This window comes from Apus apus, chromosome Z (genome assembly GCF_020740795.1).
Source record: "Apus apus isolate bApuApu2 chromosome Z, bApuApu2.pri.cur, whole genome shotgun sequence".
NCBI classification, from domain to species: domain Eukaryota; kingdom Metazoa; phylum Chordata; class Aves; order Apodiformes; family Apodidae; genus Apus; species Apus apus.
Window position 1 is genome coordinate 23,121,925 of NC_067312.1, and position 25,944 is coordinate 23,147,868.

A 25,944-nucleotide genomic window follows, 5' to 3' on the forward strand; every position below is an offset into this window, starting at 1 on the left:
CAAACTGGGAGGGCTGGCTGACACTCCAGATGCCTGTGCAGCCATCCAGCATGACCTGGACAGGCTGGAGAGTTAGGCAGAGAAGAACCTCATGAGGTTCAATAAGAGCAAGTGTGGGGTCCTGCACCTGGGAAGGAAGAACCCCAAGCACCAATATAGATTAGGGGTGGATCTGCTGGAAAGCAGTTCTGAAGAGAAGGATCTGCGAGTCCTGATAGCCCGTAAATTATCCATGAGCCATCAATGTGCCCTTGCTGCCAAGAAGGCCAATGGAATCCTGGGGTGTGTAAGGAAGAGTGTGGCCAGTACATCAAGGGAGGTCATTCTCCCCCTCTCCTCTGTGCTGGTGAGGCCACAGCTGGAACACTGCATCCAGTTCTGGGCTTCACAGTTCAAGAGAGACAGGGAGCTACTGGAGAGAGTCCAGAGGAGGGTGACAAAGATGAATGGGGGATTGGAGCATCTGCCTTATGAGGAAAAGCTGAGAGAGCTGGGACTCTTTAGCCTGGAGATGAGAATTCTAGGGGTGGGGAGGAGGTTGTGGAAAGCTTATTGAATTCAAGGAAAATTTTTAACTTTTGACTATTCAACACTTCTAACTATTCAGTTGTTTGTGTTTATCCCTTCTCACTTAATACAAAAAAGGTGTAGTGGGGAGAAACACTGACATACATCTGTCTGAATTTCACAGGTTACTTTTCCTGTGTCTGGTGCTATTTCAGCCTGTTATTTTTTTATTTAGAAAGCTGCAATTGTTTGAAGCTGTACTCAAACCAAAGCAAGGGTCTACTGCAGTGTTAGATTTAGTTTATCTGAGAAGGTGTTAAAAATGTTTGAGAAACCATATTTAGCCAAACTTTTATGATTACAATATACAACACTTTATAAACATAACTGTAATAATCTTCTTGGACTATCCAGACACCTTTGGAAAAAGAAAATTTTGCAACTTAAGTACAGGACAAGTTAAGTGAAATGTACTTAAAATATTAGCAAACAAATGATGCTTTGATTAGCTGTCACCCACAACAGGAGTAACTGAAAGAGAGTATCTTTCTCTTTTTTTTTTTCTTTTTTTTTCTTTTTTCTCATGATTGCTCAGGATTTTGCCAAGAGCAAAGACTACTGAACTTAACTAGTCACATGCAGGATATTTAAACTGCTGAAATCTGTGACAGGAATAAGCAAGAAATACAGATACATGCATATAGCTAGCATAAAAAGGCCAGAAAACGTTTCAGAGTTGAGGAACCCTAGCAAGTCCTCCCTGCACATTAGGTAATTAAATACTGGTGGAGTTGTTCTGTGATGCATAGTTTAGCTCTAACAAAGGAACAATTTTGTGTGTGTGTTAGCTGTAACTAAGGACTGAATAATAAATCTTGTGCATGAACACTTTGTTACTCCTTGAAAAGCAGGAAAGGGGAGATAATAGTGCCATATAAAGTAACAATGGATTTTGGGTAACACAGATGCATAGAGCTTCTACATTACCATATTTTGGAGTGCTGAAAGGATGTGAAAGAGTTGGAGGTCCTTCACCAGCATTAGTGAATCCTAAAATCCCCACACGGTAGATGGTTTTTTCCTTCAGACTGGTAAGATGGTAACTTGTGGTAGAAGAATTAAGAGTAACAGCTGAAATGTAAGAAGGGTTGGGGAAGGACACAATTAGATGAACTCTGCTGGCTGAGTTTATATCAGTGTAGCTGACTGGCGAAAAGGCAAAACTTTGGTCCCCTAATCCACACCTAGAGGAAGCCAATACTGTGCAGATTTCTGTAGATGGGTACAAGATTTCTCAAAAATACGTAAGTGTATTTTAAGTACACTTAGAGAATTCTGCAGTAATCTTAGAACTCTAAGTTTTAAGGAAATACTTTCTTATATTTTTATTATTCGAAATTATATCTAGAAAATTCTAGGTATTCAGAGGACCACCTAGAGAACTGAAACTATAAGCAGGACCCTTCAGAGTGCAAAATTCCCACAGAAATCTATGTTTCTCAGTATTGTGCTGCAACAGCACTTAACGATCAGTATTAAGCTTTCCTGTCATGGCTGAGCTGCTGCTTTGTTCTGAGAAATAGTAACTTACACAGAGACTCTTTCCTTGATAAATCTGTGTAGCTGATCCTGTATCCCTGGAGAAAGCCCAAACAGTCTTCAGCAGCTATTTCAGTCCACTTCACAAGTGCAGAATGCTTTGTGATATTCAGAATTGTCACATTAGTGGGACCTATCCTAGGAACTTAAAAATTGGATAATAATTTAAGTTCTGAATCAATACTTGTGCAGTAGATGTACAAGAGTGAAACCTAGCTACTTCCTAGAGAGCTCCTTGTGTGATTCTATTTGTCATAACACAAAGGGTGGAAGAGAAAAAACAAATCCCATAGAGTTAAAACCCCCTAATCTTAAGCAATACCAAAGTAGGTAGGAATTGTGACTGTCCTATTACACTTTTACTCCCCTAGCCACAGCTGTACTAATTTCAACTTGCAATAGAAGACATCACTGAATTGGGATTGGAAAATCTGACTTTGTTCATAATTAAATTTGAGCTACACATAGTAGTAACTCTGAGACTCTCTTTCTGTTATATTAGTAGTGTCATGTGGGATAGCAATATTTCTGTGGACCTGTCAGCAGGGAAAACATTCAGGTCATTCACTGCTAGCGTATAACTGCTAGGACCAAATCAGGCTGCCTAGAGAATGCTGTTAAGTTACCTGAAAAGAAACTTTGTATAGGATTTCTCTTATTGCTGCAGGTATGAAACAAGAAGAAAAGTAAGGGATAAGGTTATGACCTAAAGGGGAGGAATACCTCCTTCAACTGAGTAAAAGTGGGTCACTCCAAAAGTCTTTTCATGTCTTGTAAAACTTTCACACTGACACACATCAGATGCATGCACCATCATTTTGTACAACTTATATGGCTGAAAATTGCCTGGAAAACAAATAAAGGTACATCAGGTGTTGCTGAAAATTATACATTATAGAGAAGGGTACAAGAGATAACAACTTCATAGTTTTTCTGTATAGTTCTTACTTTTCAAGACTCAGAGCAAGGTGCAATTTTACAGTACTTTATACTGAGTACAAAGTATGTGCATCCTTTTTCATCATCTCTGGATGCTTAACAAAAAGTATTTCAAAAGCAGAACAAGACATAGCACAGTTTGCTTTTAAAAAATGCCAGATCTGCTTATAGTCTCCCTCTTGAAGGCTTGAGCTGCTGAAGGAGAAGTAGGGAACTAAAATGGCTGTAGATATCTTAGTTTGAAGACTGTTCCCCCCCACCCCCAAGCTAATATGTTTAAAACCAAGCAAAACAGCTAGAGGTAGTCTCAGCGTAGATGTTGCAGAAGGACCAAGGCAAACAGCGCATTAATTTCTAGAACTCTGAAGCTAAATGTTCTCTGCTCTACATAAAAGCCAGTCCTTAAGGCCAAAGGCCTTAAAGCCAGACCAAAGGCCATAAAAGCATGGCCTTTGCAAGACTCATCTACATGATTTTAATCAAGATCTTCTATGACTGTCCTGTAAAGCGATTGTTGGCTGCATCTTATCATGCCTAGCTTGGTAAGCAGAATACTAGTGTTGCCAACTTGGGCTTTGACAAGGACAGCCATGAGGATAAAAAAATAATCTAAGAGATAACTGTCACACAGTAGGTTATATATAAAGTTAAGTTTACCTAGGGACAAGATAAGGTTTTTTTTTTCCAAAGCCAGTAGTGTGTAGGTCTGCCTGGAATGTGGGCAGAGAGAGACATCATACCAGCAACAGAAGCTTAGTTACATTTCTTGCCCAACTGTCACCAGAAGAATCCTACTGAAAACTCTGCTTTTTATCTGCCTTTGTGTTGCTAACAATTAGATGATTTCTCAGCACTGAACGAAGGTAAGAGATGCATGTTTTTGGGTCTTCGGGTTGCTCTTAAAAACAGGATGAAAATCCTACCCTCCCCAAACGAAAATAACCAATAAGTAGATGTGGTTGTTGCTGTTACCAAGTGTGAAATTTCCAGTTGCTGTGGTTATTATTTTCATGCACATATCCTCTTTACTGGTGCCCCAGTCAACCACAAAACATTTTGGACTGTATTCTGGAGTCCAGGTGACAACTGCATTAGTTCCCTGGTGGTTTACGTGGATTTGGCCAGGCAAGTCTGTGAACAAATATACCATTAGAAATACATAATCTGTAAAGAAATGTTTTCCTCTCTTGCTTACTTTCTTTTTTGAAAATTATTTATCTAGTACTTATCATTGCAGGTGACCAGTATAGAGTAAGGTTTACACTAGTATGTCAATAAGGGAAAATTAGCAGCTAGTACTTTGGGAGCTCCAGTTCAATTGCCGTTCATGACCTTTAATTTCCCACAATGAGAAAAAGAGAGATGGCTGTTCCAAGCCTCAGGAAGTCTGACATTGCTAATAGTCTTCTGTGAGCCACTATTAACTGCCATACAGAGAGCAACTGCTTACCTAGGGAGGAGGAGAAGAGGATAATTAGGGATTATAGCTATATAATTTCATGTTTTATATCTGTTGGATTTTCTGCATGGGTCTTAAACATTTTGACATTTTTAAAGACAGATCATCAAACTAGGAAACTGAAACTAAAAGGAAAAGAGCAACCTATCATATTGGGCTAAGAAGGGGATCTTGTGGCAGACAGACAAAATTCTCCATTTCATCTCCTGCTTGAAAATCAATATAATAAAACCAAATTACAGAAAATAGCCTTGCTGGCTGAAGAAAACTTGTGCATGCTGAGAAGGAATTTATTTTGGGAATGCACTTCAAGCAAGCAATTCATGACAGATACAGAGAACCTGCACAGAAGTACAACTGCGTCTGAAACAAGTTTCTGGAGAGAGTCATGAAGAACAGGCTGAGGGGTCAGTAAACAAGTATCTGTCAGTCAAGTGATGGCTTGGGCTGGTAGTACATGTTTCCTCAGAAGAGAGCAAAACCAGTTAAGTATAAGGGCAAAACCACCTTGTTATGTCTTTGCAGGGCAAAGGAGAACAGAATGAGGGAAGTTTGTCAGAAAATCCTGGAAAACCAATTAGTTGCAGCTGGCTGGGTATCAACATGGGTACTTGTTTACCTGTGCATGCTATCGCCTAGTTAAAAGATCTTGCTTTGCAGAAGAAATGCTTTTCTTGTATTGCAATAACTGTACCTCAAGATTATAAGAAATGAAACTAGCTTTTATTATTTAAAAATAATAATTGTTAAACAGTTTTATTGTTTAAATGAAAAAACTGTATTTAGGCACCATAAACCTTACACCTTCATTGGAATACGTCATGTGCATCCTATATATTCCTTCTCCCATATGCCAGCAATGGTACCACTGAAACAGAGGACACTAGCAGGTCTCTTATTAGTTACTTAGCTCACAAACCTTACATTGGCACATAATTCTGCAAATTTTATTTAAACTGCTGGCATTTACTTAACTTTAAGTATACTTCATAAGCCCTTTTGATAGATAGATCTAGCACATGGTTATTTCTCTAGCTTAAGAAAACAAGAAGTGATAAATACAATGCTAAATGGTCCAATCTGTTCATTAAATTCTATAAAAAACCTTTCTTATGAACCAATGCTGACTCTCACTATGCAAAAATACCAGCCTAATAAATATTCAAGAGAATTATTAATCCTATCCCCAAAGACTGTCAACAGGTAGCCTAGAGATAGCTCATAAATCTCCTCCACCACTTTAAAGAATGAACTATAGGGTAAGTACCTGTTGCAGAGAAGTCTGGGACAACGAAGATGGCTTGTGGAGATTCTCCTGCTTTGTTGTAGGCAGAGATATTAACTCTATAATATGCCATGGAGAGATTTAGAAGAACTTCTCTGTCTTTGAGAAATATACGATTTGATGAATTCCTGCAACTGTTGGGTATTCTTTCCACATAAATGTAATATCCAAGGATGTCTTCATTTCCTGTTAGCTAGTAAGAGGAAAAAGTTTATTATTCTAAGAATGTTATTATGTCCTGTGCAGAAAATCAAGATGAATTGAATTGTGTACACAAAATGTCACTGTAATGATAGGGATAAAATAATACTGTTTTAATTAGGTTATTAGGAATCAATGCAGCAAAGCATTCCCTCAGAATTAAGAGCATGCTTAAATTAAGAGGATTTAAGCACAGGATTAAGTGTTTTGCTTAATTGTGATCCTAGTTATGTGTATCTGATTAGTAATAACAGTAGTGAAGCAGCAGAAGCGTTCCCTACATTTCACTGCAACATACCCCTTATAATTAGGAACTTGAAGTTAATGAGAGGTGTTTAATTGCAGTTTATGCCTCCGGGAATCTTCATCCACTAGGCTCTGTTAGGCATCTGGTCTCTTTGAGGATAAATGCTAGTAATCATACTACAGCTTTGGAACAAGTTATATCCATCAGTACGGATTTTTAGGTGGTGATGGTTCACTCGTTATTTTACGCTACTAATCTTCATGAGATATTGGAAACTGAGTGCACAGAAAAGGAAATTACTGCAATCTAGATAGAAACTGAACTCAATATGCAAAGGCCAATGAATTTTGCAAGGATTACATATGATCACAAGCTTGTCTGCTATTTCTTGGCACAAAATTAATAGTGTGAAGATACCACAGAGCTAGGAGACAGAGTTATCTCATTGAACTAATTGGCTGCTTTTGGATCAGCACAGACAGGATGACGTTCAATATTTTAAAAGGCAGAAACACATATGTTGAGAGGGATTCTGGTAAAGCCAGAAGCTCTCAGAATGGATACAGATGTTGGTTTTTTTTTTTTCCCAGGATAGGGAGGAAATAATTTATTTAATTATCTGAAGCTCTAGGAAAGCTGCTGAGAGAATAGTGTTACGGTTCTCTCACCAAGCTTGAAATTGAAAAATGTTTCTGTGTGGGAGAAAAAATTCCTAGGATATATAAAATATGTTTGTCACACAAGAAGAAACTAGTAGAATTAAGCTTTCTTAGCTTAGGCAAATGAGACTAGAAAATGCTAGCACTGCTCTATTTTGTGCAGTGCCTGCAGGAGGTCCTGTGTTACTTGCAGTTATGAAAGCCATACATGTTGCCAGCTTGGATATTTAGAGCTGAAACCAGCTATCCTGTGCCCGTTGTTGTGAACTGTGTAGAGGTTACTCACTGAATGTTAGCAAAAGGAGAGGACCTATGCCTCGCCTCTGACTTCTTTAAGCTGTTTTCTTTGCTTCAGATTGGCTTAAACAAGTATAGCAGCAGAGACAAAGATTTTTTTTATTCCCCCCACACATTTAACATGTTAATTATTGAGGCACTCCTTCCTTCTGCCCCTTTGATGTTTGTTGAAGCCATCTGGACATGAAACGTATTTTGTACAATAGGCTAGTGTACTATCCTGAGTGAAGCTCCGAGCCCTTATGTTATATTAAGTATATATTTTTAACTAAAATATTTAAACGGAAAATAATTTCTTCTCTTAGCTCAACGTTTAAATTGGCATGTACTGTCTATTGCTTTATCACATAATTAATCACTTACTGTGCAGCTTTGCCTTCTTCCAGGAGATAAGGAAAAACAGGATTTCTCATCCTTATCAGGAGATGAGGTGCCCATATCTTCTACTGTCTTTTCCTTCCCTTGAACTAAACGCATAGGCCAACTACAAAACTTTCCACATCTGATATTTCAAAACTCTGCCAATCTCTGTCCTTTTGGCCTAGGATGTCCCCTATGGCAAACTTGTAGATTCTCTCAGAATCTAGATAGAATTAATTAGTTTCCATGCAAACACTCATAGTAATATCTTGCTCATTGAAATTGCCAAGGGCCCTTTGACTACACATTCAAGACTCAACAGTACATTTCTTACCAAGAGAACTTCAGCTGGTTAAACTGACTTATCTGCTGTAGTCAGTCAGCTGATAATGACTCCTGCTGAAGAAGAGGGAATGCCCCTCATGAGTAGGTTTGAATTTTGGGAAGCATGCAGTTAGATGCTAGATGTTAGAGAGGTTCTCCTCCCCCTCTATTCTGCATTGGTGAGGCCACATCTGGAATATTGTGTCCAGTTCTGGGCCCCTCAGTTCAAGAAGGACAGGGAACTGCTTGAAAGAGTCCAGCGCAGAGCCACAAGGATGATTAAGGGAGTGGAACATCTCCCTTATGAGGAAAGGCTGAGGGAGCTGGGTCTCTTTAGTTTGGAGAAAAGGAGACTGAGGGGGGACCTCATCAATGTTTACAAATATGTAAAGGGTGAGTGTCAAGACGATGGAGTTAAGCTTTTTTCAGTGAAGACTAGTGATAGGACAAGGGGTAATGGATACAAGTTGGAGCATAGGAGGTTTAAGATGAATATCAGGAAAAATTTTTTTACTGTAAGAGTGACAGAGCACTGGAACAGGCTGCCCAGAGAGGTTGTGGAGTCTCCTTCACTGGACACATTCAAAACCCGCCTGGACGCCTTCCTGTGTGATGTACTCTAGGTGACCCTGCTCTGGCAGGGGGGTTGGACTAGATGATCTTTCGAGGTCCCTTCCAACCCCTAGGATTCTATGATTCTATGATTCTATGCTAATATTGTAAGCCAGAAGCTCTTTTTCCATCCTGATTGTAATACATTGGAATTTCTGAATTATCAAATTAGTAGATTTACCAAGCTTTTCCGGATGTTTTTGATCTGTCAAGAATATGAACGCTCCTTAGGAACACATAAAAGACAACGTGTGTCACCTGGATGCAATAAAGACTTAGGAGGATTTTTCAAGGAAAACTTGAAACAGCTGGAGACAAATTTGAGGCACATCAGTTTTTAATGCAGGCTGGAAAGGATCTTTATTCCAGTCAATGGTTTTGAGCCCAGAGATTGCTTTTTCAAGTTTATAAATTGGTGTAGTTTTACCTTCCTAGTTTCTAGCACCTAAAATACCACCATACAGATGCAGTGAATCCTGAAGCAAGAGTACAATATTCAATGCCTTTTGCTTATACAGCGGAGCCTCAATACAATAGGAAAGTCCATTTTTTCGTATAAAGTTATACATTAATAGCACAGACATAACAGAAGGTATGCAGATTAAAAGTTAACATTACCTCCCACTTCAGAAGAATGCCTCTTCTGCCTGGAGAGATTTCTGTAGTCCCATTATATGATATTCTTGGCTTGCTCATGAGTTCTGGTAAACATAGAAAAAAAATGGAGACAGGATCTCCTATGAATCAGTTTGATCTTCATATTCTCAGCAGTATCTGACAATGCTACTTCATATGATGCAAGATTTGAAAAGGCTTTTACATTCATGCTTATTCTCAATAGGACAAAAGACAAAACTATATTTCACTTACTGTGAGGGACCAAAATCTCTTTACTCCAAATGCAAACACAATCGAGGCCTTTCTTGGCTACACATCTGAGCTGGACAAGGTATGAAGACAGAGCATTTAAATTTGAAATGGTGACATTGACAGCATTGCTTTCTACAGGCACCTAAAAACAAATTATGTTTAGTTTACATGGCAGCAATGAAACAAATCTTATATGAACTGTTTTCTCAGCCAAGAACCAGTCTCTGCAGGTAAGGGTTCCTATTGTCAAAGAGGAGGTAGCGCACATTTTAGCCAATGTCTTTTCATTCTTTCAAGGCAATACTTTCTTTTTAATGAACTCATGCTGCTCCATCAGGACATGTAAGCAACATTTTAGATCTAAATATGGCTTTTAAGATCCATTGGGCATTATATATACTGGAAAATAATCACCCAACCCTGAGCTTTGTTGTCATTGTGAAGAACAAGATGTCAAGGTCTAATTAAATATAAAAAATTGCAATGAAACAAACAACAAAGCAAAACAAAAAAAATCCCAACCCTTATTCTCAAATGTTGCAGTATGTCTAAACAGATCCATGTGACTGTGCTAAGGAGCATAGCTTGGCTGAACATGTGGCTGCCTTAGCACCATGGAAGTAATGCACATCTGCAGCTGATAATGGCACTGGAACTCCAGTGACTGTACAGGGAATGGAGATTGCCATGAAACAAAGACACCACCTGTGTCTAAGGAAATCCCTGAGCTGAAGACTGTAGGAGAAAATAGGCTAGAAAGCTGTTGCTATACGCTTGAACTATTTTACACCCTTCCCCAGGTGTGCACTGGTGGCTGCTATCAGAGCACAGCATCCTGTGTTAAATAGACCTTTGGTCTGATCAGTTCTGGATTGTGTAATGTTTTTGGCAGAAGTGCTATTGCAGTTTGAAATATTTGGTTTAGCGTTTGTCTGCTGTCAATGAACAAGGGGACTCCTCACAAGATGACTTGTGCGTTCTTTGTAGTGAAATGAAACCTTTCTTACATGGGCCACTCATAGTACTCCTGAAGTGGCCAAAGTAACACCCAGCTATGAGAAAAATGAAAAAAATATTATAAATCTTGTGATATAAAGGGAAGAACATGGGAGATTTGGGTGGTACAAAAGAGGTGAAGAGACTCCTAGGAGACGTGAGATAACCAAGCTGTTTTTCCACCTCTTTAGTTTTACATAAAGTCCTCTTTTTGCACCATTTTCTTACTGTTGTATGTCCTAAAATGCATCTGCAACTGATGTTGTATGGCAGAGAAATTATTTGCCTTCTTGTCAAATAAGAAAATGTGGAAAATTGATGCAAAACAAAAGGATGTAAGGTATGAATTGTTACCTAAAGAAATTACAGCACCTTGATCTCTAATCAGTTAAAAAATTTAATAATACTGCCAGAAAGAGTAATATTGCTTGTCTCTCAAAGTGTAATCAGGATTTGAGTTTGTGTGGCATTTCTGATATCCTCTTCAGCTTTTGCATCACTGATGGTTGGAGTGTCTCATTGACAGGTTAAGGAACCAGCTGACAAGCCCTTCCGTGTTTTTATATGTAAAACTGCTAACCTTTCTTTCCCAAACAGCATAGGATCTGTTAGAACTAAGAAACCTATATGAGATTCACTGACAAACTGTCTGCATGTTCTGCCTCCTTGCTATCCATATTATGTGTGATCTTCAGGAGCATCCTGTTGGTGTTCTGCTGTATGTGCTGAGCTGACAGCAAGGCACCTCGTGGTCTCAACTGATAGTCATCTGGAAGTACTTACCAGTGTCCACTGAGTGGGTTCTGTGAGTGCCTCTCTGTATCTCAGCTCATATGGTGTAGGAGTTGCAGGCAGGTTCCACTTTATTATCAATTGGTTTGTCATCTGATGAGCGTTTATGTTAGATGGTGTCAAGCACTTCCCTAAAATGAGGAACATGCAGCTCTTACCAATGCAAGAAAAGCTCCAGCTTTGGTAATTATGTCTGTTAGGTGTGGTTTATAACAAACAAAAGACTTGGCACAGAATACTGAACACTGAAAGACTTAAAAAATACCTGGAAATAAAAATTACTAAATTTTTATGTTATCAACAGAAAAGGATTGCTCCTTTTGCCTGTCTTTTGTGAATGTCTGTAATGATTTCAGGGAGACTCTTTTTCTAAGCAGGTGCAATTCTAAGTGAGTCTAAAAGGCAAAATCAAAATGTCAAGTATACTTATAACCATGAACTGTAAAAAAGTTTTCCAGAACATCTTCCAATTTCAGCAACTGTGTTTAGCTATATAACTGTAAGTGCAAATATTTTTTTGTCTTTCTCTCCAATAAACACACGGTGGCCAAAGCCTACAGAGGAGGTCATAGTGATAATTTGGGTTGTACTGATACTGCCAGTGAGAAGCCTCTTTTTTCTTGGGCTGTGATTACTGTGAGAAAATAAGGTTTTCAGAAGCTCTTAAAGTGATCTCAGTGATCAGATACTGTAGGGAATCTTTAAATAAATACATAAAGGACATAGTTAATAGTATTGATTTTTTTTCATATTTGCCCTGCAGCACTGTGGAATGAGTAAGCAGCCTTCAAAAAGAGTTGAACTTTGAAAAGGTTTTTCAAAATGCTAATGCTCTATAACAAGGATTCCTTAACTGCATGGTACTGAGTCAGCTTGCTCTTTGCAAATAAATAAATAAATTCAGAAAACCATCAAAGAAAGCACAGGAAGATTATATAGATAATATATATTATATATATGTATACACACAACTATATATTTTTTCTGGATGTGGATATTTTATAAACTAGCAATTTTGTTTAAAGTAAAACCCTTCTGTAAAAGCTGATAGACTTCTGCTATTGAATTGAGTAAAGACTTCATCCAAGGAAGCTGAACTGCAGCTTAGATCTCTGAATCAGTAAAAATAACAACTGTATATTACGAGTTACAGTTCTTAAACAATCTTTAAGAAAATGCTACCACTGCTTCAGCAGTAGCACAGCTTGTGAAGATGCTGTACCTGCTTTGCTTGGCATAACTGAGATGTTCTTTCCTTTCATGCAGCTGCCATGGGCATAATTCACTGCTATCCAAATAGACGCAGATCGCTTCATGAAGAGAGACTTGCGTTCTATTGTGATGGAAGATGATGATGTGTTGCGTTGAAAATGTTTTGATATTCCATCCCTTCAGAGAAAAGGAAGCAGAACGAAAAATGAACAACTTATTGGATTTTAGTTGATCTTCCTCCCACACACCCAGCCTAGAAAGCACAATTACAAGGACTGATGGTTTTCCAGGTACCTATATACAAGATTTAGAGTCTTGAAAACTTTAAGGAGAGGCTTGAAACAGCAAGTGTAATTTCAGTTCGCTAGTGACTCTAGCAAATTGAAACATGCAAATCCTTGTTGTTCAGTTGAAAACTGTTACGTTCCTTAAAGCTGCAAGGCACAGCATGATACAAAACAAAATCTATATGGCCTTCATGCTTACACGGGGATATAAAGAACATTTAGATGATATAAAATTAGGTTAGAAATTACTTCATAAACTCTACTTTCCTCCTACCACAGGGCACATAAATTCATTTTGAACAGCAAAATTTCTCACCGAATCTAAATTATGAGAAAGGTATGAAAAAACCTCTTATGAATGTGACACCCACCTACAAGAAGGGCCCAAAGGAGGATCCTGGGAACTGCAGGCCTGTCAGCCTGAGCTCAATACCAGGGAAAATCATGGAGAGGCTCATCTTGAGTGAGCTCACATGGCAAGTGCAGGGCAGCCAGGGGATCAGGCCCAGCCAAGGGGATCAGGCCCAGCCAGCACGGGTTCAGGAAAATCAGGTCCTGCTTGAATAACCTGATCTCCTTCTATGATCAGGTGATCACCCAGGTGGATGAGGGAAGAGCTGTGGACATGGTCTGTCTGGACTTTGGAAAGGCCTTTGACATCATCTCCCACAGCATTCTCCTGGAGAAGCTGGTGGCTCATGGGATAGGCAGGTGCACTCTCTGCTGGGTAAAAAACTGGCTGGCTGGCTGAGCCCAGAGAGTTGTGGTGAATGGGGTTGGATCCAGCTGGTGGCCGGTCACCAGTGGTGCCCCCAGGGCTCAGTTTTGGGTCCAGTCCTCTTCCGTCTCTTTATTAATGATGAGGGCATTGCGTGCTTCCTAAGAAAGTTTGCAGATGACACTAAGCTGGGTGGAAGTGTTGGTTTGCCTGAGGGTAGGAAGGCTCTGCAGAGAGACCTGGACAGACTGGACCTATGGGCTGAGGCCAGTTGTATGAGGTTCAGCAAGACCAAATGCTGGGCCCTGCACTTTGGTCACAACAACCCCATGCAAAGCTACAGGCTTGGGGATGAATAGTTGGAAAGCTCCATGGTGGAGAAGGACCTGGGGTGCTGGTTGACAGCTGACTGAACATGAGCCAGCAGTGTGCCCAGGTGGCCAAGAAGGCCAGTGCCATCCCGGTCTGCATCAAGGAGTAGTGTGGCCAGAAGGAGAAGAGAGGTGATTGTGCCCCTATACTCAGCACTGGTGAGACTGCACCTCAGGAACTGTTTCCAGTTCTGGGTCCCTCACTTCAAGAAGAATGTAGAGTTGCTGAAGCGTGTCCAGTGAAGAGCTACTAAGCTGGTGGAAGGTCTGGAGAATAAACCCTATGAAGAGAGGCTGAAGGAACTGGGATTGATTAGTTTGAAGAAGAGAAGGCTGAGGGGAGATCTCATTGCTCTCTGCAGCTACCTGAAAGGAGGTTCTAGGGAGGTGGAAGCTGGCCTCTTCTCCCTAGTGAAAAGAATCATAGAATCATAGAACCATTCAGGTTGGAAAAGACCCTTGGGATCACCGAGTCCAACCATCATCCCTACTCTGCAAAGTTCTCCCCTAAATCACATCCACCAACACCACATCCAAACCACCCTTAAACACATCCAGGGATGGTGACTCAACCAGCTCCCTGGGCAGCCTATTCCAGTGTCTAACCACTCTTTCTGTGAGAAATTTTTCCTAAAGTCCAGTCTAAACCTTCCCTGTTGCAGCTTGAAGCCATTCCCTCTTGTTCTGTCGCTAATTACCTGTGAAAAGAGACCAGCACCAACCTCTCAACAATGACCCTTCAGGTAGTTGTACAGACCAATGAGGTCTCCCCTCAGTCTCCTCTTCCTCAAACTAAACATTCCCAGGTCCTTCAAGTGTTCTTTGTAAGATTTATTCTCTAGGCCCTTCACCAGCTTCGTTACCCTCCTCTCTACTCACTCCAGCACCTCAATATCCCTCTTGAATTGAGGTGCCCAAAACTGGACACAATACTCCAGGTGTGGCCTCACCAGTGCTGAGTACAGGGGGACAAACACCTCTCTGCTTCTGCTGGTCACACTATTTCTAATATAAGCCAGGATGCTTGCATTAGAATGCTTGTATTGTACCCACCTGGGCACACTGCTGACTCATATTCAGCTGCTTCTCAGTGAGAACCCCCAGGTCCTTTTCTGCCAAAATAATGACAGGACGAGAGGAAATGGCCTGAAGCTGCACCAGGGGCACCACTCCTTACCCTTTTCCTAATTAATAAGCATTATTAGTCTGTTAAGAACCAATCAATACACTAGGTATGACCCAAGTCCCACCTCATCAAAAGGTAATCATAGAATCATAGAATCCTAGGGGTTGGAAGGGACCTCAAAAGATCATCTTATTCGTGGTGAGAAGATCACCTCCCCTGGAACTGGCCCACAGGCGTGACCCACTCTTCTTCCCCTCAGGAAGGGACACCTCCTTGGGTAAGACATTGCAGCTTTCACCTTTTGGGTAGGGGTGAAAGCATCCCCAGGTGCATTGTGTACTTTGTATTCTTACTGCTGGCAATACTAACAGCTGTTAGTAGTGCTGCTGTAGTCAGTGCATTTATCAATGGCTATCTTGAACTTGTTCTGTCTCTCTCCTTAATAAATTACCTTCCATTTATATCTAACTACTTTGTATTTGCCACTTTGAGTATCCATTCTCATGGCAGGCCTCGCTTGAACACAGTGGGACAGACAGATGTTGAGTGGTTGTACACATAAACACATAGAATCCTTCAGTCATAAACGGTTGATTAAGACTTGGGACATAAGAGTGCAGTCCAGCCACCCCCACCACTCCAGTATAAGAAGGCTGTTGGATAGCAAGGGGGCTATCAATGGGAGGTTTCCTCTCAAAAACACATGCATGTCACACACACACACACGCACACACTTGGAGGTGTTTTGCCTTCTCTTTCTCCCATTTACTGTCTGCTACACACAAGACATGCTTTTTCCAAGGTTAAAGCTGTGCTAGTTCAATGTTGTTAAATAAATGAGCTGGCATACTAATTGCCTACCTACATATTTCAAGTATGAAACATGCTGATCATGATACAATATTTAAGACCCGAACAAAGCTACTTGCGGGTTTCCCTGTCTTCTCCTTCAGACTAGTTGTGAATTAGCCATTAATATTTCAAAGCATGATTTTGAAAGCTTGGTTGGAACTTCTCTGTGGGAGTGTTTTTCTTTTATCCTTTTCTTCCTGACAACTAAATCATAAGGTGCAAGAATAAGGAACAGTTTCAATGTAAAATTGATGCTACTTGCAGAAAGAGGTGATGTCTCCATATAGGCAAGTCCTTTTAAATGTTTTGTTTTCCTTTCAACACATTAAAACAGGATAAAAGTTTTTAAGACCACTGGGTTGAATCCTAGAACACTGAGGTTTAAGTCCTGGCTCTGTACTTGGGAAAATAAACATTTCTGTGAGGCAGCTGTCTGTCTTCTCCACCCACCTCCTCTTTCACTCCTTTTTTCCTGCCTTCTCAGTTCATAACGTTGAGCTTGCAGCCTAGGAACAGCCCAGTCTGAATTTTACAGAGGACTCTAAGAGCAACTAAGTTACAATTACTTCAGCTGAAAGCATCTCTGCAGAAGCAGATCTGTTTCACTGGTGCTGCTCTCCTTCCTAGGAACTGGGGCTCCTGGAAGACCCAAGAGGCCAGACAGTAAATGCAGAGGGGTTTGGTGCTTATTGCAAGTCAGCACCTGCTGCTGCCTCCATTAGGAAAATACTGGAGGTGAGGAGAGAGGGCATAACCAGAGCCCTGAGGAGGTTGCTTTGCTTCTCTGCACTGTGCAGAAGATCATCCTGGGGAATTTCCCAGTGTAGTGATGTTTCCTCAGATTTAAGAGCTGCTTCTAACCACATCTCATTTTAATGCAGAGTGGTGGGTTGTGTGGCAAAATAACGAGTAATCAGTATCAGAATTTGCCAATGGCTTACAGCGTTGTACCCTGTGTACCCCATGATACAGCCTCATGGCAAAGATCGAGTCTCCTGATCTCACTTCTTTCTTTCCACATACCCGTAATCTCTTGGGACATCCCAAATATGTAGATATACAATGAGGAAAATCCATTTTGTAATGCAGGTAATCTGCTTAAGCAGAAATATGCTTAATTTTTACTGTTTTTTTTAACAAACCAGTGGGCAAATGTGCATTTGATCTGCCTATCTACATTTTACCTAGCTTGTTTGTTTTTAGCATTCTCAAAAAGGACACAACTCAGGACACCCCTAATTTAAGGTAGTCAGTTTAAGATTAACCCTGCAAGTTCATTCCATCTATTAAAGCAATATCTGGTAATTCAACAAGGCAAGAAAATACTTAAAAATCTATTTTTCTTGTATGCCACATCTGACATCACCATCGTTACTTGACATAGCATAATATATAATGTATAATAAAAACCAGCTTAGTGGCTGGGGGTTTTTATATACTTTGAATGCACTAGTGTAGAATATTCAACGCAAGTCAAAAGATGCAAATAAAAGTAATTGATTAAGGTGATCTTTGGCAATAGAATCATAGACTCATAGAATCATTAAGTATGGAAGAGACTTTAAAGATCATCAAGTTCCAAAGGGACCCCTACCACTAGACCAGGTTGCACAAAACCTCATCCAACCTGGCCTTAAAAACCTCCAGGGATGGGCAACTCATTCCAGTTCCTCACCGCCCTTAGAGTGAAGAATTTCTTCCTAATATCTAACCTAAATCTCCCCTGTCCCAGTTTAAAACCATTACCCCTTGTCTTATCACTATCTCCTCTGATGAAAAGCCCCTCCCCAGCTTTCCTGTAGGCCCTTCAGGCACTGGAAGGTGCTATAAGGTCACCCCAGAGCCTTCTCTTCTCTAGGCTGAACAGCCCTAACTCTCTCAGCCTGTCTTGACAGCAGAGGTGCTCCAGCCCTTTGATCATCTTGGTGGCCCTTCTCTGGACCCTCTCCAACAGGTCTATATCTTCCTTGTGCTGAGGGCTCCAGAACTGTACACAGTATTCCAGGTGTGGCCTCACGAGAGCAGAGGGGCAGAATCCCCTCCCTGGCCCTGCTGGCCTCACTTCTTTTGATGCACCCCAGGATGTGTTTGGCTCTCTGGGCTCCAGCACACACTGGTGGCTCATGTTGAGCTTCTCATCTACTACAGCTTCCAAGTCCTTCTCCTCAGGACTGCTCTCCAGCCATTCTTCCCCCAGCCTTTATTTGTGCCTGGGGTTGTGCCAACCCAGGTGCAGGACCTTGCACTCGGCCTTGTTGAACTTCATGAGGTTGGCACTGGCCCACCTCTCCAGCCTGTCAAGGTCCCTCTGGATGACCTCCCTTCCCTCTTGCTTGTCAAGCACACCACACAGCTTGGTATCATCAGCAAATTTGCTGAGGATTCACTCAGTCCCACTCTCCATGTCTCCAACAAAGATGTTAAACAGCACTGGTCCCAGTACTGACCCCTGAGGAACACCACTTGTCACCTGCCTCCTCCTGTCTACTGGGGTAACATATTTAAGGAGGGGGAAATACATTGCACAGCAACTTGCAGTTGGAAAGAAGCATAAGAATATGTGAGCAGAACAACTCAGCAGACACCAAGGTGAGTGGAGATGGTGGAGGAGGAGGTGCTCCAGGTGCCAGAGCAGAGCTGCCCATGCAGCCGTGGTGAACACCATCGTGAGGCAGGCTGTCCCATTGCAGCCCACAAAGGTCCACAGTGGAGCAGATAGCCACCTGCAGCTCATGGAGGACCCTGTGCTGCAGCAGGTGGATGCCCAAACGAGGCTGTGACCCTACAGACAGCTTGAGTTGGAGCAGGCTCCTGGCAGGACCTGTGACTTTGTGGGGGACCCACACTGGGGCAGTGTGTTCCTGAAGGGCTTCACCCCATGGAACAGACTGACTCTGAAGAAGTTCTTTAAAAACTGCATCCTGTGGGAGGGACCCCACATTGGGAAAGGGGAAGAACATGAGGGACAAGGACCATCAGAGACAACCTGTGATGGACTGGACACAACCCACATTCCCCAATCCCCTTCATCACTCAGGGGAAAATGTCAGAGAAAATCAGGAGTAAAGTTAAGCCTGGAAAGAAAGCAAGGGTGGGGGGGAGTTTGTTTTAAGATTTGGTTTTATTTTCATTATCCTACTCTGATTAGATTGGTAATAAATTAAATTAATTTTTCCCCAAGTCCAGTCTGTTTTTCCTGTGACAGCAATTGTGAGTGATCTCCCTGTCCTTATCTTGACCCATGAACCTTTTATTGTATTTTCTCTTCCTCTGTTCTGCTGAGGAGGGAAGTGACAGAGCAGCTTTGGTGGGCATCTGGCATCCAGTCATGGTCAAACCACCACATTCTTACCAAGCTCTTACCAAACCGGTAGGTACTGAGATATGAAGAAAGATTTTAACCGGTACTGTGTAAAAATGTGATTAAATATATTGGAGCAAAACCTTAGTAGGTAGGAATCATGCCAAAGAGCAATGACAGCTTTTCGTTTTCTGAAATTACTTTTAGACTTACCATTTTAGGAATAGGGTATAATTAGTTGTATTTGGAGCACCAGGTAGTGGCAGCCAGGTACAAGTTAGTTCATCAGTGGATTCTTTGTAGCATACCAATTCATTGTCCCAGTCTGCAAGATGAAAACATGTAAACTGGAAAAGACCTATCATAGGCAACTGTTTACCATTAACCCATGTGAGAAGCAAAACCAAAAACCAAAACAGGTTATACCCTTTTAAACAACAAAATCAGAAGTAGCTTTGTGAGTCCTCATGCCATGTTTCCTCACAAGTCAAATAGTTCATTAATGTTTAGAACACAGGACAGAGACATTTAGAAAGATTAAACATTATCAGTCCTAATGTTTCCAAATAAAACTTAGTTTTCCTGCATGAAGGTAGGGAAGGATAATTCTTCTTGTACGTTATGATGCCACTGTCAGCTGTTACATACTTAACAGCATAGTACTGAAATGCTTGCTCTGGTGTTTCCGCAGTTTTGATATCATTACACCTTTGAACTGTGCTTCTCTCCTATAACAGTGTCATCTGCATTTATCTAAAGCTTTTTTTTTTATTATTATTATTTTTTTTATTCTGAATGAATTACCTTTTATACATCTGGAAACACTACTGCATTCTTAGGCACAAAAATTTCAGAAACAAATTAATTGCACATATTCCAGGAAGCATTACTAGCTTTTGGCCCTCTGCTTGTAAAGCTTTTGCAAGATAATCTGCTTAAACCAGCTGACAAAATTACTGTGAACCTCTGCCCTAAGAGTCTAGATCTCTCAGCTCTGCTCTGGTTTCACACCTTTCCCATCAGACAGACAGTGCCTGTCTCGCCACTGTGTTTCTGGAAATGCACGATTGTTTGCAGAAATCTGTACAAAGCTTTGGCTTCTGATGGATTACTCTGGACATTAGAAGCATGCCCCTTCCCTGGAGGAGTTGCTGGGACTTTGGGAACCCTGGAGAGGCAGGAACTGCCTTGTGCAGGAGGGAAGGACTATTGACCTGCAGGATTATAAAACAGAAACAGCAACAGCTCTGCCTGAAGCAGCTTATTGACTGTTATACACAAATTTATGGACATTTTTTAAAAGTATAGGCCAGTACTGGCCACATGCACCCCTGTGAAACATCTTAGAAATTAATGTCATGAAAGAAAATTGGGGACATGGACTGCATTTTAGTGAGTAACACCAAGGACCAGTGTGCTGTTTCCATAATTTCCAACTGGCAAGGATTACTGTGGAGTTTCTTACAAAGCATTAAACACTGCAGCACAGGTCTAAATATCAACAGCAGAACCAGTTCACTGGACTCCAGAATTACTTCAAAAGCATCAGTCATCTTTATCTGGGGTTCAGAACAATGAACTATTGCTGGAGAAAAACACTATTCCACTTACATTACCAGCTTAATAAAGACCACATGAGAAGGCAGGAGGAGCATAATTTTATGTACAAAATGACTCATGCTTAATTTTTGGAAAGAAAAATACAAGGTTTTTCCAACTGAACATACATGTTTTTCAGCTAAAGGGAAATTAAGCACTGATGACATTCTTAAATGAATTAATTTTTAGTCTCTAACAGATAAGCTTATTTCAGTATTTCAAAGCTCTCTTATCAGAAAAAGTAGAGATAAAATATGACTGTTCTTGTCTTGCTTTGTGTCTTGCTGTCTGAACTATTAGTTCAGAAGAATCAGCCATGATGTCTCAAAGTACCACCCACACTTGAAAAAAAACAACCCAGAAATATTTTTTTTCCTCTTCAGGAAAGTAGATACAGATCTTAACAGGTACAGCATATTTAAGCTTATAAAAACAATTTTTTCCTGATGTAAAGAGTCCAATATACATTTTATCTATTAGGTTTAACACATTGCCAATAGGCCTATAGATTTTGAAGAATAAATCTTTTCCTATTTGAGAAGTGAATATACATATTGCTTGAGGTGGTATTACAGTATGGTTATGCTGTAAAATGCTGTGTAAGATCAGTGCTCCTCTTCCTTGTTCAGAGCCATGTCTTCCAATGACCTGAGTTGCAGATTATCCTTGTTATTCTTTTCATGATACAGATGGCAGCTGTATATTTAAGCTAAAAGCTGATTTGGACCCGAAAGAGTGTTAAATGAGTATAACTAAGATTTGAATACCCTTAGCCTCCAGGAGTCTGACACCTCCTTTCTTCTACCAAAAGAAGTATGCTTTTCTAACAAAGTTATACTATGTCAGCTTAAGTGTGAGCAGCTTCCTTTCAGGAAGATGGAGATGATGTCTTCCTTGTTTCTACAGCAGCATGAATAGTGACTGAATTCTTTGCTTTCCTGGTCTGACCACCAGGCCAAATCTTGACCATCTCACCCATGGACATGGTAATCTAGAAACCGGGGAAAGCAGCAACTGCTCTCACATTCTTCTCCAATTTTACTCTGAATTAAGCCTTTCATTTACTTGGTGGGGTTTTTTTTTATTGTTGTTTGAAAGAAACACCTGAAAACTGCTGTTAACGCTTCACACCAACACATCTGTACCATACTGCTGCTGAAACTTTGAAGTAATATGTCTGGGTGGAGTGACGTGAAGGAAATATTTTTCCCTCTTCTACTAAATTTCTATTAACTTCTTTCCAAAATAAGTTTCATTAACTAAGAACCAAGTGGTGACCACATGGCTGCAGGTTTGCTTACAGAAGAACAGGGGGTTGTATTGTTCCTCACACCCTCAGTCTTACAAAAAACTTCTGGATTTCTGGAGTAGAAAATTAGCCCTGGCTAATTTTAGAAGAACATAGTCCTCCTAGTAGTCTTACCCATGCCACCGTGTACTCAACACCCAGCCTTCTCTGCTTTGGCTCTTATGAAGTAGAATATTTCTGCCTGCAGTAAATTCAGCATGAAGGACAGCAGATGACCACCAGCTGTTGTGTAAGCACCTCCATTTAAATATGTTGGGCTGGCCCTGTTTGCCATTAACAGTGACTTATCAAGCAAACTCGAAGCGTTAACAACGGTCACCCACAAACGTTACAGATCCTACTGTCTGTCGCAGCACTGGCCGTCTGTCTGTCCGGCCACCGCGCCCCGGCCAGGATTCACCCGCAGCTTATTGCTGCCCTCCGCGCAGCACACGGCCCAGCCTGCTTGTGCCGCCCAGGGCGGGTTTCCCCTGCGGAAACCTGCGGGCGTTTCTCCCCAGATAACATCTCCGCGCCCACCTTCTGCAGGCGGGGCTGGGGGGCTGCGGGACTGGGGGCTGCGGGGCTGGGAGCTCCGGAGCTGGGGGCTGCGGGGCTGGGGACTGCGGGGCTGCGGGGCTGGGAGCTCCGGGGCTGGCGGCTGCGGGGCTCCGGGGCTGGGAGCTCCGGGGCTGGGGGCTGCAGGGCTGCGGGCTGCGGGGCTGGCGGCTGCGGGGCTGGGGGCTGCGGGGCTGCGGGGCTGGGAGCTCCGGGGCTGGCGGCTGCGGGGCTCCGGGGCTGGGAGCTCCGGGGCTGGGGGCTGCAGGGCTGCGGGCTGCGGGGCTGGCGGCTGCGGGGCTGGGGGCTGCGGGGCTCCGGGGCTGGGAGCTCCGGGGCTGGCGGCTGCGGGGCTCCGGGGCTGGGAGCTCTGGGGCTGGGGGCTGCAGGGCTGCGGGCTGCGGGGCTGGCGGCTGCGGGGCTGGGGGCTGCGGGGCTCCGGGGCTGGGAGCTCCGGGGCTGGCGGCTGCGGGGCTCCGGGGCTGACGGCTGCGGGGCTGGGAGCTCCGGGGCTGGGGGCAGCCCTCCCGACGGCCGCCAGGGGGCGACAGCGGGCGCGGGGTGCGGGGGGCGCGGCGGGTCCCGGCGCGTCGCCCCGAAGCCGCCGGAGCCGGGGGGTTTCCTTCAGCAATGGGGCACCCGCCTTTGCGCCTGTGTAGAGACTGCTTGCGGAATTGCTACCCACCTGGGAGCTGCTGGCAAGGTGGAAAATTCCCACGCAGGCAGTTGCAGGAATCTGGGGAGTGAAAAGGAATAGTTTAGCGAGGGAGCTGTAAGAGAAGCAGGAGAAAATACTGCTGGCTGCTGTTCCTCCTACACATCGAGCTTCCTTCGGTCTTGATTTCAGGCATATGGCATTGCTTCCGAGTAGCATTAGGAGTTTTTATTCTCTACAAGCAGTAGCAAGTTGTGCAGCAAATGAAAACTCACCCGTTGCAAATAAAAAGATAGCTGCCAGCAGAGAGCTCTTCATCTTCTCTGTAAAGAAACATTAATAAAGATTACCATCAACGTTACACTGTCTTCAGACTATTTTTCACACTTCCTCTTCAAACTTCCTATTTTAATTTCACCAGTTATATTGTTACTGGCTGAACACAAGCAATAGGCTTGTTAATGACAATGTGAGGGGCACTTGGGCTCTACATTAATAATTGTGCTTATGAAGTCCTAAGAGCACTTCTGAGAAACAGAAGCTTTCACCCTTTTTGTAAGAAGCCACAGTGTGATTATTAATGGTGTCTGAGGTATCAGCAGTGCAAAAAAACAAATAAAGCTTATTTTGGTACCTCAAACTTCTTACAAGGAGCATCTGAGGGAGCTGGGTCAGTTCAGCCTGGAGAAGGGGAGGCTGAGGGGAGACCTGATTGTCCTCCACAACTACCTGAAAGGAGGCTGTATCCCGGTGAGGGTTGGTGTCTTCTCCCAAGTAACAAGTGACAGAATGAGAGAAAATGGCTTCAAGTTGTGCCAGGGAAGATTTAGATTGGATATTAGGAAAGATTTCTTCACCAAAAAGGTTGTCAAGCATTGGAACAGGCTGCCCAGGGAAGCAGTGGAGTCACCATCTCTGGAGATATTTTACAGACATGTAGATGTGGCACCTGGGGACATGGTTTAGTGGTGGACTTGGCAGTGCTCTGAGTTGGTTGACAGTTGGACTTGATGTTCTTGAAGGTCTTTTTCAAACAAAACAATTCTATGATTCTATAAAATCATTTGAAAGTCCTATCCAAAATGTCAACTTGAGTTAGAGATATTGGTATCAATAAGAAGTCAAAGTGTTTGACTTACTCTAGTACAAGTGCTTGGATAATGTAGGAATAATAGCAGAAGAGGACCCTGCCTGCCTTCACTTTTTGACTTCTTCCTCCAGTCAGAGTAATATCACCATTGCAAAGACTCTGTACCTACATGTTGGTATCAACTCTGGGAGCCTTAATGTAGACAAAAATCACCATAGCTGTGAATCATGTGTGACTATAAACTCCACATCCACTAAGTCTGATCAGAGGACATTTAAAATAACTTTGGGCACAGAAGCCACCAGAGTCAAAATAGGTGTTGATGCTAAAGCAATAAAGGGAAATTTTCAGAAAATTTCTTGACTGTGGGAAAATTCCCTTCTGAGCTTCGATAGCTGTAGTCAGAGACTGGATTCAGAACTACCCTGAGATAGGCAAATTATTAACTTATCTTGGCACCCATGGTATATTTCAGGTTGAGTATTGAATAGCAGAAAAAGATATGTTTAAAATGAATCACTTTTATAAAGAGAGTGCTACAGGTATGGCTCTGAGCCCAGTCTAAAGTAGGAGTGGGTGACTAATGCACTAACTATATCATATCAGATTTTCTGAGGGGCACAGTCATGAAATGCAAGTGAAAAAGGAATTCTGTCAAGTGTGACAGGGGGATTCCTAGTGATTAATTCATTTGGGCTTGGGAGTAAGCGCCAAAATGCTGAACAGTGGTGGATATATTTTGTGCATACAGGTTGAAAACCCCTTTTATATGAGTGACCCAAAAATCAGCCTTGACAATGCTTCCCACAAAGAATAGCCAAGAGGATAATGTTAATTTGTGAGCAGCAAGGAAAAAATAACAAAGATAAAATGCAATTCACAGGGGAGATTTGGGCAGTGGGGGTTCAAGAGTTATAGACTTAGAGTAGCATAGAAGTCCAGAGATGGAGCAAACTATATGAACTGTATGTATTGGTGTGACATTATCAGCATAATCACATTTAAAATAATTTGTCTCAAAGGAAAACCATGTAAATATTTCAATGCTAGAGCAGGAAACTGGATTCAGTATGGACAGAATTAGGACAGAACACACTGGAGAGAAATAAAACAAATAAGGCAAGTCCATATTATCTGTGCTGGATCTCTAGGTCTCAGAATGAACATTACTGTCATTCAAAGAAAAAAGTACTTGTAACAAGTACAGAAGTACATTGCTAATCAAAATAACAGAGCAGACAGAATCTGGAAAACTGGAATTTTTCATAGTAATAAGAACCCATTTTTAATCATAGCTCAGCTATCAGGTTGCCATAGTAACCCTTTAATGTATAACAAAAGCGGAATTATTATTTTTGAGGTAAATTTTGCATAGAACCATTTTTAAAAATGTTTACTATTTCAGCTCCTTCACCACTGCGGACTTATTTCAGAACTGTAAATGCCTTAAATTTACTGTTTCATAATAGGATAAGTTATTCCATCTCCTGTGATATGCTTGAAAATACAGAACAACTGAAGGATACAATGAAATTTGCTTAATTTGTGACCTAAATGGTTTCTCAGATGTAGATTTATGCATTATTATAGAGGTGGTTTTCTCTGAAGGCTTTTGCTTGTCACTTGCTTATTTAAGTTCTGTGGTAAAAGGCATGGCAGTCTCCTGGTCCCCAGAATGCAATCTTGAAATAAATGAACTGTACTATTGAGACTGGATTACATCATGTAAATTAATAGAAA

The 25,944-nt window shown here is 41.8% G+C and overlaps 1 protein-coding gene across 1 annotated transcript in view; it reads right to left on the bottom strand.

Annotated features, from left to right (window-relative positions):
• The window catches only part of LOC127395764 (leukemia inhibitory factor receptor-like), a 34,696-nt gene extending 11,264 nt beyond the window's left edge, over window positions 1-23,432 (bottom strand). Inside the window, exons 1-12 of the mRNA XM_051643113.1 lie at window positions 23,390-23,432; window positions 23,145-23,195; window positions 19,228-19,339; window positions 12,370-12,536; window positions 11,139-11,278; window positions 9,360-9,501; window positions 9,108-9,190; window positions 5,772-5,982; window positions 4,018-4,176; window positions 2,830-2,952; window positions 2,099-2,251; window positions 1,495-1,638 (exon numbers count right to left, since the gene is read on the bottom strand). Coding sequence (XP_051499073.1) covers window positions 1,495-1,638; window positions 2,099-2,251; window positions 2,830-2,952; window positions 4,018-4,176; window positions 5,772-5,982; window positions 9,108-9,190; window positions 9,360-9,501; window positions 11,139-11,278; window positions 12,370-12,536; window positions 19,228-19,339; window positions 23,145-23,195; window positions 23,390-23,432 — 1,528 coding nt within the window. The remainder of the gene's footprint in view (window positions 1-1,494; window positions 1,639-2,098; window positions 2,252-2,829; window positions 2,953-4,017; window positions 4,177-5,771; window positions 5,983-9,107; window positions 9,191-9,359; window positions 9,502-11,138; window positions 11,279-12,369; window positions 12,537-19,227; window positions 19,340-23,144; window positions 23,196-23,389) is intronic.
• Window positions 23,433-25,944: the final 2,512 nt, after the last annotated feature.